Source organism: Malurus melanocephalus, unplaced genomic scaffold (assembly GCF_030028575.1).
Source record: "Malurus melanocephalus ecotype Western Australia unplaced genomic scaffold, MMel_1.1 scaffold_322, whole genome shotgun sequence".
NCBI classification, from domain to species: Eukaryota; Metazoa; Chordata; class Aves; order Passeriformes; family Maluridae; genus Malurus; species Malurus melanocephalus.
In genome coordinates, this window is record NW_026623554.1 from 96,300 (window position 1) to 116,875 (window position 20,576).

General features: G+C 38.3%; 1 protein-coding gene across 1 annotated transcript in view; it reads left to right on the forward strand.

Annotated features, from left to right (window-relative positions):
• The window catches only part of RSF1 (remodeling and spacing factor 1), a 63,138-nt gene that overhangs the window by 31,686 nt on the left and 10,876 nt on the right, over nucleotides 1-20,576 (forward strand). The window contains exons 5-11 of the mRNA XM_057377707.1: nucleotides 1,837-1,994; nucleotides 5,725-7,448; nucleotides 9,737-9,934; nucleotides 11,124-11,228; nucleotides 12,663-12,742; nucleotides 17,414-17,468; nucleotides 18,754-18,860. Coding sequence (XP_057233690.1) covers nucleotides 1,837-1,994; nucleotides 5,725-7,448; nucleotides 9,737-9,934; nucleotides 11,124-11,228; nucleotides 12,663-12,742; nucleotides 17,414-17,468; nucleotides 18,754-18,860 — 2,427 coding nt within the window. The remainder of the gene's footprint in view (nucleotides 1-1,836; nucleotides 1,995-5,724; nucleotides 7,449-9,736; nucleotides 9,935-11,123; nucleotides 11,229-12,662; nucleotides 12,743-17,413; nucleotides 17,469-18,753; nucleotides 18,861-20,576) is intronic.

The window sequence follows — 20,576 nt, forward strand, 5'->3', positions numbered from 1 at the left end:
ACATCTATGTTCTAGTGAAAAATCACGTACAGAAGTAACTCACAGATTTGTTGGTAACAGCCATCACATAATTTGTTTCTTGCTTGTTCAAACTACAATGAATATACAGAAAGGGTGCCAAGGAGACTGACTTGAGGATGATGGCTCCATATTGCTTACTGGCCAGCTAAATGCCTTAGAAAATAGAACACTCTTKCTTCTTTAGCTTCAGCTTTATTAGGAAAGTTACAAGTGGACACATTTGCTCTTGGAGAAATTATATTGCAATTACTCCTGTKGGAAGGAATCCAGAGGAGGCCAAGGAGATGATCAGAGGRCTGAAGCACCTCTCCKRYTGAAGACAGGCTGAGAGACTTGGGATTGTTYAGCCTGGAGAAGAAAAGGMTCCAGGGAAAACTCAGAGCCCTTTCTAGTACCTAAAGGGGATCAGGAAAARGGGAGAGGGATTTGTTACAGATGTGTGTAGTGACAGGACAAGGAGGAATGGCTTCAAACTGACAGAGGCCAGGTTAARATTCGATATTAGGGAGAAATTCTTCTCTGTGAGAGTGGTGAGGCAGTAGCACAGRTTRCTCAGAGAAACTGTGGSTGYCCCATTCCAGGAAGTGTTTGAGGCCAGATTTGATAGAGCTTTTAGCAACTTGGTCTTGTGGAAGATGTCCCTGCCCATAGCAGGGAAGCTGGAAATAGATGATCTTTGAAGGTCCCTTCCAACCCAAATAATCTGCAGATTAYTTGCAACGCCATAACTTCAGTAACTGAGGGAGTCATACAGAAGTGTTTAAACCACTGTCAACGGGCCATAAAATTATAAGCATTACTATGAGTTACATCTAGACAGCTGTTGTGGGGGAATAAAGTAATTGTATCCAAACAAACAGTTCCATGTGTCATCCATCTCTTCCATGCATTATAGACTCCAAAATTCATTGCCAAAAGAGGAAGAAATCAGAGTTCTGCTGGGAAGATTCTAACACTCCACATTGACAGCAGAAAAACACAGTTGTGCATTGAGAAATCTGAAATGGTTTTGAAATCCCTGAGGTTCCATATATTTGGATTGTTGCAGGCTTCCTTTTTTTTCTGTRAACCTGGGGAAAACAAGTTGCTGAACACAGACTTTGAAAAACAGATGTGAGAGCCTTATTAGTTTAGTCCATTAAGAAAACAATAACTCTGTTCATTCATGGGTCAAGTTCTTTATAAATTAAAGGTTTTTTTTTTTAATAATTGGATATGCAGTTTAAATAAGGAATTAAAATGCACTGAGATTCGCGTTTGTACAACTGTGCACTAACATTTTTTTTGTCATAACTTGAGTTGATGGAGTTTTCTAGGCAACTTGTGTTGTTGGTTGCTTGTGCTTAGGATGGGCACTTGCAAAAAGTATCTWAAGTATTTTGCTGGTTGCTTTTGCAAGTTTCACTCAAAAGATGTGATTACTTCTTCCATGCATGAGCAGAGAGCTGTAGCTTGCTCTCTGCTGAGAGAATAAAAGAAATAGCAGAGAATAATCACTGATGCGTAGCAAGAGGATACTAAATAACASAATAATAGTAGAAGCAACCAGACACAATAGGAATTGAGTTGAGATAGACAGGTAGGTATGGTCCTTCCAAAAGCATAATTTTGTTTTGGTATGGGTAAATTAGGAGGTTTCTGACTTTGAAGTTGCAGCCCTACTAGTGGGACAAGCATTTCACTGTGCTTGTATTTTCACTAAATAACTCTGTAAGATTTTCAGGATAATTAATTTAAGCAGATAATGTTTGCTTGTTTTTTTATGAATGCTTTTGAGGTAAGTGGCTTATCAGACAGTGTGTTTTTCTCTTCTAGAAACCGCAATGAGCTTGCTGAGACCCTTGAGCTCTTGAAAGCACAAATTGATCCTGCCCTGTTGAAAAACAACAATTCTCAGCAGGAGAATTCATCACGTGAGAGTCCAAGCATAGAAGATGAAGACACCAAAAAGGGTGAAGAAGCAGCGACACAAGGTTTTCTGCCTTCTTTTCTCAAGCTTTAGAAGTTTTGCTGTGGCAATGTTAAAATTTTCAGCTTCAAAAAAAGTTACTGCATTAAATTACAGCTTAAAAGAAGTAAATATTGAATACTTCAAAATTATAAATCTATTTGGAGGGCGTTCTAGTGCATATTTAGGCTCAAGCATTTATATAGAGGAAGAGAACGGTGTAAAAATKGTTTTCTCAGTAGTTTTTTTAAACTTTTACTGTACATTTTTTATGATATTGTACATGTTCATTATTGTATGTTTTAGTGGGGCATTGAACTGTTGCCAAACTTCTGTTTTAGCAACATTAAAATGTGAAAAAGAAAAAAATCTTGTGCAATGCCATGATTGAAATCAATACAGTATTGGATGTGGTGTTTATTCTTGCTTTTGAGTCAGAATCACAAAAGTATAGGTTATTTCCTCCAATGTTTCACAATTGACGTAATGTTTCAAGAAGACATGAGCTTAAGTTAAAACAGTTTTGAAGGCTAAAACATTTAGAAGTGAGGCTGTCCTTATCTGCCTCCACTGTATTGTTGTTATTAAAATCACAGAATTATTTAGGTTGGAAGAGATTTACAAGATCAAAGTCAAGAACCTTTTTCTTTCCTTATTATCATGTCACTGCACGTACTTCATAACCTGCTCGACTTGTTGGTTTGTGCATTGGTTTTACTAAGTGGGCCTGAAGTATTTGACTTTTTAAGAGTCTGATCTTTCAGGTCATGAGGAACTAGAATCTTGTTACCCCAAATAATTTTACCCCAGTTTTACTAYCTGGTCTTATTATTTTGTTAAAATACAGGGAACTGTTTTTACAATCAGAACCAAGATTTAAGTTTCTCAGTATGTTAGGAAGTGTTTCTGCAAATGTGTGTAAGTTAATTGGATATAGGAAATTAGCCAAGGCTTGTCTTGGTTCGGAGTATCAGAGAGGACTTACTATTCTATTCTTCTTTGCAATAAGCAGTGCTGAACAGAAGAAATAAATAAGTATTTAGATAAAAAATTTGAGTTGTTGTGGAAGCACTAAGAGWTGGTTGTAGAAATGGCTCTAAATTGTGACAAAACACCAGCAGAATTATCTTTCAGTCTCAGGCATTTCCCACATCTGACTCCACATGTAAGTGCCAGCACAACCTGCGTGGTTACCAACACTGCAKAATTAATTCCATGCACTGATCGTGCTTTTGTCTCAGTCAAGCAAGCTTAAACCATCTGATTGAGACCTCTTATTCAGATACAGTTTTGCTTCACATTGGATTCAGGAACGGCCATTTGGAAACATTCATTAAAATGTCCCTACTGTAGATAATTCCCCAAATGCTGTGGCACACTCACCTGACTCAATACTTGCATTAGGCTGTGTATTGGTGTAAAATCACCTCTAGGCACTAGTTACAGAATCACAGAATAGTTGGGGTTGGAAGACCCTTTAAAGGCCTTCTRGTCCAACGTCCCTGCAGTAAGCAGAGACTGGATCTTCAACTGGATAAGGTTGCTCAGAGCCCCATCCAGCCTGACCTTGAACACTCCCAGGGAYGGGGCAGTCACAACTTTGCTGGKCAATCTTTGCCTCACCACCCTCACAGTGAAGGATTTCTTCCTAATATCTAATCTAAATCTCCGTTTTAAATCTTCCCTTAGTCCTTCCCCCTCATCCTGTCACCCATGCCCTTGTCCAAAGTCTTTGCAGGACCTCTTTAAGTATTGGAAGATGCTATCCAATACAGGCTATCCAATAAAGGCTCTCAACCTGTCTCCATAACAAAGGTGCTCCAGCCCTTTAAGCATCTTCACGGACTCACTCCTACAAGTCCATGTCCTGTATATGTAATGAATAATGAAATTATTTACATTTGCAGTGATTTGAGCACTGTCAGTGTATTCACATTGCATTCCTTAGAGCCTTTCAGTTGCGAAGCTGTAATATTTTCTTCTTGTAGTCCAGGGATTGCCCTGAAAGCCCTCCTAAGATGCAGKGAGAACATACTGGAAGACTTGATACCTGTTTGCTTTGACCATTTTAATGCTGTCATGTAATATTGAATTAGTTCATATAAATACATGGTAAACTGACCCAATGCTTACATGTTTTCTACTGGCCTGATTGATTGACTTGAGGAGCATCAGGAGAGCTTGTACATCAACTGAGTTATTTTGTGTGTATGTGAAATGTTTTGTTATTAGTTTAGGGAGTTAAACTATAAAACATCTGGTGATTTTTTTGTATTGAGAAGTTTTGGGATTGTGGTGATCCTTAACAAAGTTTGGGAGAAAGCAGTAGGTGAAGGRAAGAGATGGTTGAACAAAATTTAGACAGACACTAATGAAGGGAAAGTGGAAGAATCTGGACACAGAAAATGCCTCATTCTCACGGTTAGAGACAGGTATCTTTGCAGAGGCTGTTATAAGGGCTCTAAATGGGGATCACCTCTATGAAGGGGGAAAAGCTAGCCTTGAGCCTTCAAAATGTTACTSCTTTTAGTGCCTTAAAGATACATGTTTACTGTACTGATACTGAGATTTATATGGATACATGCTTTGTATTTGCAAAGGCAAGATCTGTGAATTCCTTCTCACAGTTCTTTCCTAAAATGCTTRATTTCTTTGATGTAATTGTTAGCTGTCATGTCCTTTCCCCTGTATACTGGTAACTACTTTGGAAAGCTCTCATCATGGAAGAAAACTACACTAGCTCAGATGGAGAGGGGTGAGGTAGAAGGAAAAAAATCTCACATATTTGTTTGCAATTGTGATACGCTTGCAAAAGCATCTTCCAGGTGGCAGGAACTGCTGTTCTGGTATATATAGTTCTATTGTATTTGCTTTTTCTAATTAGTTCTATTTCTGGCTGACAYAAAATGGTTGGTAAAATACAAAAGATTTTGTATATTGAGATATCAAGAGGCTGTGGTAATAATAAATAACAAGCTTAGGTTCATAGTGACAAAATATCTGTATGGTTTATTCTGTGTGGTAGAACTGTACTTCAAACCTTAATGACCTAAAACTGAGTTAGTAAAGTGGAATAACCTGATTCTTTAGGCTCTACAGGTTTTTCTGGGATATGCTACTATTCATTGCTTATTTTAAAACAGCAGATGAAGTGAGTGTAGAGTATTATCTGTATGCAGGAGATGTAATTACTGCCTGGAGAACCTGGATGAATTTTGCTGTAAGCCATAATGCTGGATGTCGTTTCTCTGAACTGTTGAAATACARTAGTTAAGTATATCTTGAAATAAAAACATCTACAAACAGGGGACYCATTTCTCTGAGGAATTTCCCTTGAAGGCCATGGAGTCTTACACCATGTTCTGTTTTCTGAAATAGTCCAGAGACTCAAGTGAGACTTCAGGCCTCTGCTTACATTTGATGTATCCTCTGGAAGTATTGTGGTAATACTGAAGAAGGGGCTAAGATGTCTGTTGAAAGAAGTGTAAATCTAGAGTTCTGCTGCTAGTTTCTGAAGTTTAGGTTCATCTTTATATATAATTAAACTGGAGAGTGATTCTGTAGCTAAAAATTGTCAGCCCACTTACTTAATCACAGTGTTAGACAAGGCAGATTTCTACTAATTTAGTGAGAGAAGAGTCCTTTGTGCGAGACTTGGGCTGTTGGGATTTTTAGGTATGCCTCTGTTTTGATRAAGTTCTTTGTAATCCTGTAGGTCCCCTGGTTGTTTCACAGGTGTTTTTCTCTGTCAACAGAAAATCAATTGAAAATCAAAGAAGAAAAAGAGGAGGTAGAAGAAAAAGTGGAATCAGAAAGCCTTCCTCCCCCTGTGGACAAAGATGAAAATATGCTTAAAATTGAAAAAGTGGAAGAAAAAGAAATTGTAAAATTGCCAGTAATAGTGAAATTAGAGAAACTTCCAGAACACAATGAAGAAAAGCAAACTGTCAAGGAAGAAAGTGACTCCTTTAAGGAAAATGTCAAGCCTGTTAAAGTGGAGGTGAAGGAAAACAAAATAGAACCCAAAGACCTAAAAGAGGTAAAAAGTTGTATGGACAAAATAGCAGTACACGAGCCAGAGAGGTTAGAATTCTGTGTTAATGTCAAAACTCCACAAGAAATTGTGGAGAAATCTGTGGAAGAAAGTGAAAAACTTAAAAATGACCAACAGGCAAAAATACCACTTAAAAAGCGGGAGATCAAACTGACAGATGACTATGACAGTCCAATAAAAGGCCCCCTGTGTAAATGTGTTACTCCAACAAAGGATGTCTTGAAGGAAGAAGGGAAACCAGAAGAAGAAGCTTTTAAGAGAGTCCCTACAATTACTGCTTTATGTCCTGATGGGAAAGTGCTAGTAAATGGAGAGGTTGGCTGTGAAAAAATAACCCCGAGCGTCATACAAAATAACAAGTCAGAACACTCTGCTACGGCAATAGAAGACAGCACCTCATTAAAAGAGAAAAATGGAAAGAGTGGAGAAGAAGTATCAGACTCCCTAAATACTGTTAGTACAGTTATAAAAACATGTGAGATTGAGAAAAATGCAGTATCTGTGCTGAAAGAGACTGGGGCTGTGGTCTCTGAGGTTTCTAATCAGAAAGTGCCTTCAAAGGAGGAGTCTAGTCCTGTGGAAAAAGAGTCCCTTGACAGCAAAACTGCTGAGATGGTAGCAGAAGAGTCTTCAATCTCTGAAGACTGTGCCAAAACAACTGAAGAGAAACAAGACACTGATATTAAAAATGACAGCCTGCCACCACCCAAAGAATGTTCAGAGAAGCTAGAAATGTCCCCAAATGCATCTACTCCTGCAGAACTGCCTAAGCTTGCACTGCCTGATGAAGAGACTTTGAAAAGTAAAGATGAGCCTGAGGAGAAAAATGACTCTCCAAAAYCTGCTGAGATACCTCCTGCATCCACATCTCCTGTTACAGTAGAGAAACCTGTTACAGAAAAGGAGGACTCTGATTGTAAAACAGCTCTACTTGAGGAGAGCAAAGTAGAAGAAAAATCTAGCCCTGAAAAGAAAGAGGAAGAGCCAGAAGCTGCCAAAACAGAGCCAGAGAGATTAGATGATGCTCATACATCTAATCTAGAGGACGSCTCAGAGAGTAAAAAAGAATCTCCAGTACCTAAAAGCAAATTTAAATATAAGCTAGTTTCTGAAGAAGAAACCTGTGCAACAGAGAATAAAGAAATAACTTCTGAAAGACAGAAAGAAGGAATTAAATTAACGATTAGGATCTCTAGTCGGAAGAGAAAGACAGAAACACCGCCAGAAGAGGTCAGCATTGGCCGCACGTTAAGGCGATCGCCAAGAATATCCAAGCCTACTCCGAAAGTTGTGGAGACTCGGGATCAGAAGCCTGAGAAAAAGCGAACTGAAGAGGAAGAGGAGAAACCTGCAGCAGCACAAAAACCAGAACGAAAAGAAGATGCAAAAAAACAAGAGAAGGAGACAAATTCTAAGGTTAACAAGGTAATACAGTTTTATTACYTGGGAGTAAAGAAAAGCCACAGTCTTATCTATGAGGAAAATACACTGTTACATAGGAAGAGTGAGGAAGGATTATGTTCCTTTGGTCAGCTTTTGCCAGAAACTAGCATTGCAATCTGGTTAGTGGACTCGACCAATTTAAAAACACCTCCAAGGAGGGTGCTAAAATCAGTTGACTTTTTCTAAACTTTGACAGTTTATAAAATCTGTCAGTTAAACTGGCCTAAGTAGACCAAATCAACCTGAGTGAATTCTTCTAAAAATGGACATGATCACATGTGAGGCTGTGTGGCTGGAGATTTGTAACTCCTTTGGGATTTMCTAGAGGGATACTTGTTGGTGTCTGGTTGGTCAGGATGATCATAAGATAAAAAGGAAGCAACGAATGATGAAGAATAAAAATAATATGAGCTCTGTTTCTAGTGACGTGAAAGGTATTGTTGTGGTGAATTGATTTTATAATTTAGCCTTTCTCACATATGGGATGGAGGTAATGTTGATGGAGGTATTTTTTTCATAATTAACTTCTGTTAATGCAGGATAGATCTTTAAAAGTACCTGAGATAAAATATGTGACAGAAAGTTAAACTACTTTGTATGGTGTGCTTCTGAGACTGTGTGCTTATAAATAACCTTTTATTMATTTATGTTCTGTTTTTTCTCGACATGGAGTACAAAAAAAAAAAGAGGAATAACAAGTTTGTATTTTTAAGTGCACTCTTTTTATATCAGCTTGTAAAATGCTTCACTGCAATACTCTTTTAACCAATTCTGTAGTTTTGCCAAAGCATTCACTCATTTAGCAAGTTTCTTTCACATACTGCTATATTGGGCAACCTGAATAAAACTGAACCAGCAGTTCATTTTTCAGTGAATGGTAACATCTATACTGAAATACTCTGTCACATACATGAAGAAATGAGAAACAAATTCTAATTAAAAATGAAAACATATAAAAGTAAGTTCTAAAAGTCATTAGATTTTGGAACTACTGTTGCTACAGGTGTTTTGACTTGATTTCTATTTGTGAAAGATCAAGAGATCTAGAGACGTTTACTTATCTAGAGAGATTTTAAAATAATCATGATAGAGGAATGAGTTCAAAGCTYCTGTGTTAAGCTTCTGTCATTTAAACAGAATGAAAAATACCAGAATCTTTAAYGGCCTAATTTATATTTTGGGGTTCCTTTTCTTTTTAAAGACAAGTCTTAAAAAAAAAACAATTGGAAATTACAAAGTGTATAATGTGAATCCTAAACCTAAACTTAGACTATCATGGATTTGAAGTACCTTTGCTACTAAAGCTTAGGGAGCAGTTGCATCTCTAAACTGGTAGACAGTGATGTCAAGAACCTGAAACAAAATATTACCAATATGGCAAATACAGCTTTGGTACAAGTCTATCCTGCAGGAGAAATAGAATATATTGTTCATATTGGTTTATTCAGTYTACTCAGGTTTGTGAGTAGTTTAGTCAAAATTGAAAAAATATTTTGAATTGAAAAGGCTGGGAAAGTTATTTTCCTTTTTCAGTGGCGGTAGGGAATGGAGGTAATGAGTACTGAGAGAATGATGGGTGTCAATAAGTCAATCAATGGGAATAAAAGTTCCTTCTGTTTGACATATTGCTTTAAATCTAAAATAYCTTAGTTGTACAAAATAGTTAAAATAATTCAGAATATCTTCTGAATTTTAATTGAAAMCTGTTTTTCATTCAAGATATGGTAATATATATATTCAAATACGGTATTTCATTCAAAATATGAGATCAATAGGGGTAGAAGCCCCTTTGAGTAGCAAAAGAGAAGCACCAATTGAATCATTATTTCAGAAACAAACACATTTTCTGAAGTAAAATAAAATGGTTATACTTTTTTGGGGGTTGGGTGGGAGAAAAAAAGATTCTCTTTGGGTTGAGGTAAGTTATGAACGAGTCAGAAAGTTTAAATCTGGAATTTACCATGTTCACTACAATGTTTGCCTTGTCAAAATAGAAATAAAGGGGCTGAGTGGAAAAATTTGTCTTCCTACTTTYAAATCTTATTTGAAAATTACTTTCTGCACATAGATGCAGGTTTTTCTCCCTTTATCTGGCTGCATTTTAAGGATCTTTGAAAGACTATGTTAATTGAAATGCTCTGCTGTAAATTTACTGCAGCTGTTCTGACTGAAATGAATCACTTCACTCTGAAGACAAGTATTTTTTAAGATCTAGGAAGAAATTCTCTGAGCTTCCTTTGCATTTTTTCCTTTGAAATGGTGTCTTAYAGCGAAGCAAAGTTCGGTGGACGGGTACACGGACACGTGGCAGGTGGAAGTACTCAAGTAATGAAGAGACTGAGGACTCTGAGAGTGAAAAAAACTCTGATGAGGAGGAAGAAGAGGAGGAAGAGGAGGAAGAAGAAGCTCCACCTGCTGATGACGATGAGCCATGCAAGAAGTGTGGCCTTCCCAATCATCCTGAGCTGGTGGGTGTTTGGGGAAAACTTCTGCGGGTTGTTGTGTCAGATTTGGTGGATTGGCTTTGGTGGTATCTGAAGGCATATCATCCTTCAGGATAGGTGTATGCAGGAAAATATCTTCTAGATTTTAGGTGATAAACTCACGAGAGTAGATGAGTTACCTTTCATAAGGATGTGAGTTAGTTATTTTTCCTGCTTGCCAACATGGAAATAAATACTTTTTATGAGGTATAACACACCTTAGCCCATTGAGAATCAGCCTGTGTGAGGCTTTGCCTGTAGTTGCAGTGAATACAGAGGAAAGAACCCCAGCAGTGTGATGTCTGCTTTCCAGTGTCTTAGGACATAGCCACAGCTTCACAGTCATCTTCCTTGGATGTAGCTGCATCTCACCCTGAGAATGTACGGCAAAATCGCAGACAGAGCACAACAAGATTTTGCTGTTTTTCATGGTTCTCATTTATTTGTGGTGGACATCATCATGAATTCCTCTGTTTATCTGGGAAATCATCATGTGCAGTCCTGATRTGTATCCACAGAAGAAGCCCACTCTTGGGTGTTCGACAGATATCCTGGCAAAGCTGAGAGAAAGTTTGACCTTTTTAATCTTTAGGATGTTAGAGATAAATATTTCAGTAGATATACACACAGGGGATGCCAGCTTTGTTCTTCACTTCTATAGAAAAGGAGATGTCAAATTTTATCCAACTAAGTATGAACTCTTAATAGTTGCCTAGYTCTAAATGCCCCTAGGAGCCTGCAAGACTTTGTCCCTACTGCCCAGGTCAAAAAATTATTCTGACTGAGGAAAAAGGCCAGGTTTCCTGCATAAGAGTGCATAGGGAAAACAGGTCATACCACATCTTGTTCRGATCGAGTTTTCCACTTAGTCTAGGATCTGGAAAGCATTACCAGATTTTACACCAAGGGCACATAGTCTACATAGCCCAGCAGCACTAAGTAGAGAAGATATAGTAAGAGGAAATCTGGTGTTATCATGGAAAACCATGATAAATAAACTTTCCGCATAAAACCCCCCCTTGGCCCCAGAAAGGTGGTACAGGATTTTTTTTTTGTTTTGTTTTGGCACAGTCCAAAGTATAAAGCGCTTCTGTGTTGGCTGGGGAAATAGTTCTGGAGCTTGTTACATATTGTGAATGCCAGAAGATACTCACAACATGTTTTGTTTGCACAGATTTTGTTGTGTGACTCTTGTGACAGCGGGTACCACACAGCCTGCCTTCGCCCTCCGCTGATGATCATCCCTGATGGAGAGTGGTTCTGCCCGCCTTGCCAGCATGTATGCTTCCTGTGTGACTTCACTCTTCTCCTTTGCAGCTTTGCTTATGGTTCTGGAGATTGGCTGGGACTTTAACAACTTCTTTCTATATTTTTGTCTCTTAACAAATAGACTGGGATGAATGGTAGGACTGCTGATCTTYTCTCCCATCTGTTAGTAAAACTGAGTTTGTGGCATGGTTTTCTCTTTCTTTTTTCTGCTAGTGATGAATGACTGTGTATTGCCGACTTGTTGGCAATTTCCAGCCACACTGATCATGTACCGTATCTGGTTGAATCACCTCAAGCTAATATAGTGTTACAGATACAATGTCTTAATTTTTCCCCAAAGAAACACTGTGTTTGTCATCCTGGAGGCAGAAGCAGTAGGCAGCAAGGGATGGATCAGTGGCCAAAGCAAGCAAATGTTTCTGAAGTGCTATTCCCTCTCAGAGACATTTGCTCAGAAGCTGGTTAGAGAAAGCTGCTGTTACTGCTTAGACTCAGGGTATAGTTTGCTTCTGCTGGGAAAGCCAGGGTTGTTCTAGTCAAGCAGTAGACAAGTATGAACACTTTTTTCCAAGGTTAAAAGCAGCTTCTGTCAAAAACCYAAAAACCTGGGCATGTGTCCAGTTTGATTTACTGTACATATAAAATAGCAACATTTGCAGGGTTGATACTTGGGAGGATAAGCAGACAGTGTGTGATGCTGCTCTGGTTAAATTAATGGGAAACCATTTATGCACATTTTCAGAATAATCTGCCTGATCCCAAACCCCCTTCCTTACTTTTAGAGAAATTCTGTGCCAAACAATCTGTTGCCCTGCAATAAGCTAGTGRTATTTGGGCATGATGCGAGATGGCTGTATTTGATGTTGATTTTTAGATGTCCTTTGAGAAATGTTTTTAAGTAGTGATGATTTTGGTTATGTAAGAATGTTTTGTGTGCACTTGTAGCTAGAACATAGCCTTGTTCTGTTGCTGTTAAGTCCTCTTTAATATGAAAAATGACATGTAAAAGGATGAAAATCATTCTTGGAAATAGTATAATAATATCATTARTATGGAATAACACACAATTTGTCCATTGGAAATCATTTTTATGGACAGCTCCTTGAGTATTTGGTAAGAAAATTATCATAAAGTGTCTCTCTGCTTTTTGCTACAGTGTCCACTGAGCTCCTCTAGTTCCATACTCCTTTGCTATGGACAGGGACATCTTCACTAGACCAGGTTGCTCAAAGCCCCGTTCAACCTGGCCTTGATAGTGGAGCTCATGTTAAAAAAGGATGGGCTTTATTGTAAAGCCTCATTCATTGAGGAGAAGCCACCAATGCAGCAAGGCATTCACCCTTCTTCCAGACAAATACAGACATAGTGGATGAAGAGTCTGAATGTTAGTTCAATGGGGAAATAGCTGACTGTGAAATAAACATACTGTGTTTCCTTCCTTTAGAAATTACTCTGTGAGAAATTAGAGGAACAATTACAAGATCTGGATGTTGTCTTAAAGAAGAAAGAGCGTGCAGAACGCAGGTACTGTTTGATTTTACTCACAAGCTGCTGTGCAGGGTGTGGTAATAACTGAGCAAGYATTAAAGTAACTGGGGACTGGGGAGAAAAGCAGTGATGAGACTGGGAATTGGTAAGATAAGTTTTGACTGCCCATGGGTTATTGGTGACTTGGTGCTGGGCCTGCCTGCAAGAAGTGAGGACAAGTCYAATAATTGAAAAAGATAAATATATTTGTACTAAACTTCTGTTGAAATGCCTGAACACATTTCACTTTCTTACACCAGTAGTTAAAGGRTTTCCAGCACTGGGTCAGCTGCATGTGTTGGCTATACTAACCATGCGTGTGTCAGTCMAATGCAGAGTTCCTGCTGTAAGCAAGGTTAAGTCTTGACTTCACTCCAAAAGTCATCCCGATTAYTGTGGGATTTGAGTATTGTTGCTTTAGATTCTGTTAAACTCTGCCAAATGTACAAGACTATGCAGCAATTGCTGTAGGGCAGTGGGGTCAGTGAAGCTTCAGAATCAGAGTATTCTGAGTTGAAAGGGACCCACAARGATCATCCAGTTCAACTCTTCAGTGAATGGCCCATGCAGGAATTGAACCCAAAACCTTGGCATTATTATCACCCTGCTCAARCCAGCTGCCACCCCTGTCATTATGAAAGGCTAAATGCAAACGGATTTACTGTGGTTAGGAACAATGGCCTTAATAGTTGGAACATCCTRTTGGCAGTTTTCAGATGTGAAAATGAGGGGCATGAAACACAGTCTGCATAATTCATACCTTTTAGGATATATATTGAGTGTTGTGCAGAATTTAATAACATCTGTATGCATTATTAAACAAAACTTTGCATGAATTTTATTCTAAAAGGGAAACTTCACCAGAAGGTGAGACCCTGTTGCAGAAGGTAATAGAGCAGGCTTAAATTTATGGCAGGGACTGTAATATTACATGAGATATACCAAGTCAGTGCTGGGAAGATCRGAGCACAATCTGTTTCTACTTTCAGTTTTCTTCAAATCTGTTTTTTATTGCTGTTATAACAGCAGCAATGATAGTGACAGATCAGGTACCAACTGTTCTTAGTGTGACTACATCTGCTCCGAGAATATCTAGTTCATGTGTTGGTGAAATTATCCATTGCCAATTCTGCTGAATTTGTAGCTTTGAGAGTGAAATTATTGKCTGTTTTTATGAGTGAGCTCAGCATATACACAGCCTCCATCTGTGCAGGAGTATGGGACACACAGGAACTCTGCTGTTTTGCTTTATGGTGGCAGTGCTCATTACTACTGAACAGTATTTTTAGACCTATTTTGGTGAATATTTTGCTGGCAAATATTACATGGAACGCAAGTTTTTGCCAGTCTCTCTTGCTTTCTTGAAATTACCAGTGTTGCATAAAAACATGATCTTCTGAGAGCAACAGAAGAACATACATTTGATGATATAGCGGGTTTCAGTGTCTGAAACAGATGTTTAGTAACTTGCTTTGTAATTTGATCCTCATAGCAAATCGACCTGATGCTTTATATTGTATATCATAAAACTGAGTTTTTTATTTTAGTTAGTTTTTAATGTTTTTTCTGAAAAACAAGCTTGAGTTATAATAGACTTCACAATATAATAGGTGAATATTGAAGTTTTACAACTTAGTGGTGTATTGTAGCAAATAACAAGGTAAAAAGGCTGAAGAATCATAATGCCAGAGGAAGTGATAGTCCTTATTACACCTCACTGTATAAGTTGGTTGTTTGGGGCACAGACATACTTGTAGGCAGTGTTTCTGAAAACTCAGTGTGTGGTTGGTGTCTGTCTTTTTGTCAGAGAAGAAATCCGACTGTATCATTATGGATCTGTCTCCTTAATAGGTTCTTTGAAGCAGTGTTACTATCATGCTTTTTGAAGTAGTCATATTTTGTTCTTTCCAGCTCTCAGGAATCTGACTGAAGCTGATTAAGCTGCTCAGCCATGTGCTTGAGCAACCCTAAACTGTTATGTCCCAAATTTTTTTAGATGAAACCTTCAGGTTTCATGTTGACTGACAAATACATGTGAAWTCATACCTTTTCCCCTCCCCCTTTCTAAACTGTTCATGAATTCAAGGTGCTACCACAACAACCTGGCTGAATTTCAGGTTTCCCATGTACAGACTAACTTCTATAATCACGTCCTACCAGCAGATGGAGGGAGTGGACATTAAAGCTTTTTAGGATTGCCCTTTTAATTCATGTTAGATGCTTTCAGACCTCTTATGGAAAATTCCTCTAGAAACTACTTGTCTAATTCTCCCAGGCCAGACCAGTTGGAATACTTGCTTTCATGCACATTTTCATGACTTCCCTGTAGCAGCTTTTCCTGCTGCCTAATTGAGATAAAATGTTTTCTTGAATTTGCCTAAGTAGACTTTATAACCAGTTAGTGCTTATCTGCTGCTGCCCTTGGAGATGGCTTGGTTCAAGTGTTTAATCTCTTGGCTAAACTCTTGACCTCCTGTCTACCACACAAGGAATAAGGAATTCATTTGATACCATTTTGCGTTTCATATCTAGACCTTGTCCTCAGYGGGATCGCCTTGACTGATTTCTTAAGCAGTGTATACTCAAGCTCAACTGGAAAACTTGCTGATCATGTTCAAAAACAGCTGAATTTTTCTCATCTCTTGTCTCTTGATGTTTTGCATTACAAGAAATGAGAAGTTGAGCAAACTATCAAAGACACTTGCTGAATACGAAAATGTTTGCACTTCTTGTTCCTTTCTCATTTCATCARTTGCATTCCTTGCCTTAAAATATTATTTTAATTCATTTTCAAGAGCATAGTGACTTTGCACAGCATCCTTCCTCCTTATCCAGCCAATCTCCTGGTGCCCAAGTGGATGAGGATTTCTTTTTCATCTGTCAGTTAGGAGCATTTACATCAGGATACAAAACCAATTCCTTTTATAGACCACCAGTCATTTCAGTAGGCGTAATGGTACCGAGTTTTCAAAGTCCATGGTCTTTTTAACTGTAAAACAACCTAAAATCCATTTTTACTCTTTATAAGTATTACTTTAGGAACTCTGCTTTTTCATTTTATTTAAGAAAAGAGTATGCCAGAATGTAKAGTGTAGAAGGCTAGTCAAAAGACTTTCAAAATTTACTTACATTCATTAAGTTCTAAAGAGTCTATTGGAAACAACATTTTTATACGTGGCTGCTAATATTTGCCGAACATTATACAATGAAGTAAATGTATCTAAAAAATTAATACATTTCTTGGGCATTTTTGCWGTTATGTACATGATGCATCCTGTTGCAAGTAAAATATAGTGTGACATGCTCATACAGGCACTCCCTGTAAGTTCAGTAGTCTGATTCTGGTTGATTAAGACACTCCAGTTCAAAAACCCAGAGTCCTTCCAGAGACACCAGTAAATGCCATCAACTTTCATTGTGCTCTTAATTTGTTTAAAATATCCCTTATTTTCCTAGGAAAARGCTAGTGGGGATCTGTGGTGGTGGTCTGTGTTAGTACTTGGCTGTTCTTCCTGACAGATTGCTTTTTTGAATGCTCAGTTCAAYACCATGAAGATCAGCATCTAGTGCTATTTGTGAAGTGTTAGGAAATCCATCTCTAGTTGAGACTGACAGGTACAGCTGGACTTACAGGAAACTTGTGTCCTTCCGGAGCCAAAACTGTCCCTGAGGCAATTTAGATGACACAGGAAGCTTATCTTGAGGCAAGCAAAGTCTAAACTGAATTTTGCTCAAATAGATTTAATCCTGCAACACACCATGGTCAAGGAGGACAGCCTGCTCCTCCTTACCAGAGTTGTTCCTGTATTTGAGTACTTCTCTCTCTCCCATCTTTGGTTTGGTCCAGTGCTCTTGACACAGATGTATTCTGCTTTTTCAGCCCTTATCTACAGGGCATGTCTCCCAGTAACTCCCACTGGGTAGCTCTGTACTCTTCAGCTGGACCACACATTTCTTGGACTACATGTGGTACCAAGATGGCTCAAAATATTCCAGCCAGGCATGAACAGGGCTGACTGCCATGGCAGGTGTCCTTCAGATGCCTTGKCAACTGTTTTCCTGTTCACACATCCATCTGTTCACATAGTTCTTTGTGCAGCAGCTTGACTCTGCTGATCTTTGCTCAGGCTCTTCTTCTCTGGCAAACAATTGCTCTGTAGGCAGTTATTTGTTCCTTGGTGTTTCTTGAGTTGCTTGTTCCTGCTTGGATCTAAGATTTGGCACTCATCTATTTTGGATTGCCTCCTCTCTTTACATATTTTTCCCAGTTCAGTGTGATTTTGAATTYCCTTTTTATCTTACCCTCCAAGAYTGGTGGTAGTTTTGGATCTGACAACATAATCTTCATCACCGCATCAATATTTTTCAGCTGATTTTTACTTGCTTTTTACCCCCCAAATTCTATAATTTTTGTGGTGCCCACAATCTTCAAGTACTGTTGATTGTCAGAAGTCTTTGGAAATCTCTCACATTATACATGCAGGAAAATGTAATCACATGAGAATTAGCACATAATCCCAACTTCAGTGACTGGTTCACTTGGAATGTCCTCTTGGGATGTTTCTGTGTAGCAATAGTAAGAAGCTTCAAATGATGCTAATTACAGCATTATTTTAGATACATGCAGATTTTCTGTAAGCTTAATTTCATTTTCTTTCTTTCCTTAAGAAAGGAGCGGTTGGTGTACGTGGGTATCAGTATTGAGAACATCATTCCACCTCAGGTAAGCTTCTGTGTCTGTGTRGCGTTATTGCTTTATTTTCCAGACTTCTCAGGGAAGAAGTTTCTCAGTGGTGTGTCAGAGGTGCTAGTAACATCTTGGAAAGAAAAAAAAATATATATGCAGATCAGAAATAATTCTAGACCCTTCATTTTAGACTGAATATAGCAGAGAAACCAAGGGAACTTTAAGGTGTTTATTAAGAGCCACCTGATCCCACACACAATCCTCTGCCAGTGAGTGATTGCAGAACCACCTTCCTGTCCATTACAACTGGGTTTTGAGTTGAGTGCTCCAGCATTCAGTAGTTTATAAAGGTGGGATTAGTTATTTAACTCTGATGTTTGCTGTGCAGTTATCTGGGTCTGAGCTTATTGTCRTGGCTTTCCTTTGGAAGTGGTGGAAACAAGTGTTTCTGGCTTATGATTCAGAGGGAATATGCAGTATCTCTTAGCAGCATAGCATTTGCCTTCAAGGAGTGGATGTTAAGGTCATGTTATTAAAAACMGTAACTATTTAGTGTTTCATTAACAAATGTTTTTATATGGCTTCCCTTGAGAAAAGAGGAAAAATGCTTTGATTCACATGGAGAACAGCCTCTTCTCACTTAAATACATTATAAACCAAGTATCTGGAAGTCTTAGCCAAATGCCTTCATCCAAAATTAAATAATCTGTTCTGTGCAATTTAAAATTGAACTTTTATTCATTCTAAACATAGACTTTGCACTCTGCCTGGCTGTAACAAGGCCAGCTTTTTCTCCCTGTCTCTGGATAACAGAAAAATGATAACAAATTTTACAAACTTGTGGAAGAGTCTATGGCTGAGAGCAAATATTTGAGAAATGCAGCCTGGGGGTGCATGACTTTTAAATTAATAACTTGCAAACAATATAGTAAAACTAACCTGCATGAAACTKTATTGAAACTGCACTGTGTAAAGGTATCATTGCTCAGTATGTAGAGGTGGTAGCCACAGTTTGTTCAGATGCTACATTTGCTTGCCCTGGAAGTATCACCTGAGGCATGATCTCAGCATTGCAGCACACAACGAACCAATAGCCCAAACCCTTAAATACTCTCTTTGGAAATTATGTAGGAAGGGCAGAATGTGCAAATTCACCTGAATTGCTGTAATAAGTCACTGTATTAGAAGTTAAAATGTGCTRTGTTGGGCATATGAGCTTCCCAGATGGATTGAATAATCTTTATCACATGAGTTCAGTAATAATGGGTGCAAAGGGAGGGAGGAGATAAAGCTTTTTGACACTTGTGTCTTATCTGAACAGGAACCAGAAATACCTGAAGGTCAGGAAGAAAAGAAGAAAGATTCCAAAAAGCCCAAATCAAAACTTGAGAGGAGATCTACCAGAACCCGAAAGTGCATAAGCTACAGGTCAGCAACTTGTTTAAATAGCTTCAAAGAGCAAAGGTCATACTGTTGTTTTCTTTCTGAATCCTCCCACCACTTCTCATTTAAACCTTTACATTTAAAAGAGAAGCCCAACTGAAGTGTCTTTGTTCTTTTTTTCTGAATACTGGTTGTGCTTGGTGGTTGTGAGAGCATGAGGTAGTATAGTGAAATAATAATGCATTAAAAAAAGAGAATCTATATGGTGTTTTGTTCAGGAATACTGGAGAAGGTTTTGGCATTAGTACAGTTTCTGGAATGCATTAAAGCAGGTGAAACAGAGCTCTCCTTTCTCTTGCAACGGAGACTTCTGCTTGTGTCTAAAGGCCTTCAATTCCCTGCTGTCTTCTTCCTCCCTTAGACTTCCCTTAGATGAAAAGGGCATGAAACTTACACTGTAATTATCAGACAGTACATCCAAAAATGTAGCTCTTTAAAGAAATCTGTAACTCTTCAGAGAAATYGTGACAAAAATGCAATTAGTAAATGAAAGTGGCAAGATATTTAGACTCCATATATTCTGAAAGTAGAATAGGTCACTAAGCTTTCCAAACCTCAGCATGATCTTAATAATAACTCATGTTCTCAGTGTATTACTGAGTTGTTTTTATAAGCTGCTTTCTAAATAATACCTGGAGACACTATCTTTTTCAGTCCACTAGTCAAGTAGAATGCCCTTGTGAYTAGGAAACAGTGTGGTTGCCTCAGAGATGATGGGGGTTTGTCCCAGATGAATTAGGAATGTTAGAAAAACTTTCTACCTTTCCAGTAGTTGCTTTATGTAGACCTTTATCATTGAAAATTAGAACATTCCAATACTAGAACAGAAAACTTTCCAACAATAACCATCATTTTGCTGCTGAGSATAGGCATAACATTTGTATACTCTGAGTTTTCCAGCCTGGTCATAACACTCTGTCTGMCCTTACTTAGCTGTTGATTTGTGGTGACTTTTTGAATGAACAGGAGAAGTCGCACTAATGAAAATGCCATGGCTGCTTTGGGAAATTAAGTGTTTCTGTAAGGAATGTTATGCTACAGGCAAGATTACATAGATTTGCTGTTATATTAATGACAGGTCAGGCAGCATCTGACCAGGAGTAAAAAACGACCTTGCCTGTAAGGTGTGTGGCATGACTTCAGCAGGTCCATGTTTTGCAAAGACAGTAAATTTTTATTGCGAGTAATGTTCCAGGAAAATCAGTCTTCTGTTAAAAAGTGCTAGTCTTTCTTACAGACTATATCATACACATATGTTTAAGGTGGTGAAAATACTACGTGTATCAGCGTGTCAGATTTATATGTCTGCAGTGAARTTCCACTGGTGTCACTGAGAGTTGTGGCAGCAAGGGAAAATAAATGCTGAAAGTTTCATTGTGGAGCATCCTGGTTCTCTAAAAGATCTGCAATTTCTTTGTATCACCTGAGTCATCTGTTGAGTCCTCTCCTGAGCAAGTTAGCAAAAACCTCCATCATGAATAAAGCAGCATCAGAAGAAATTATGTTCCATTACACCTAATGAACAAGCAGCTGTCAACTCATGCCTGAGCTCATGTTATTTGTTAGCAGTGGTTTGAAAGCATTAAGTGATTTCTCACATTTTAAAGAGGGGTTTCTTTAAGCTGTGTGGAGGGAAAAGTGTGTTTGAGTAATGTGGACCTAATCTTACTGATGGGATAATTTCAGAGTTACTTCCTTGCT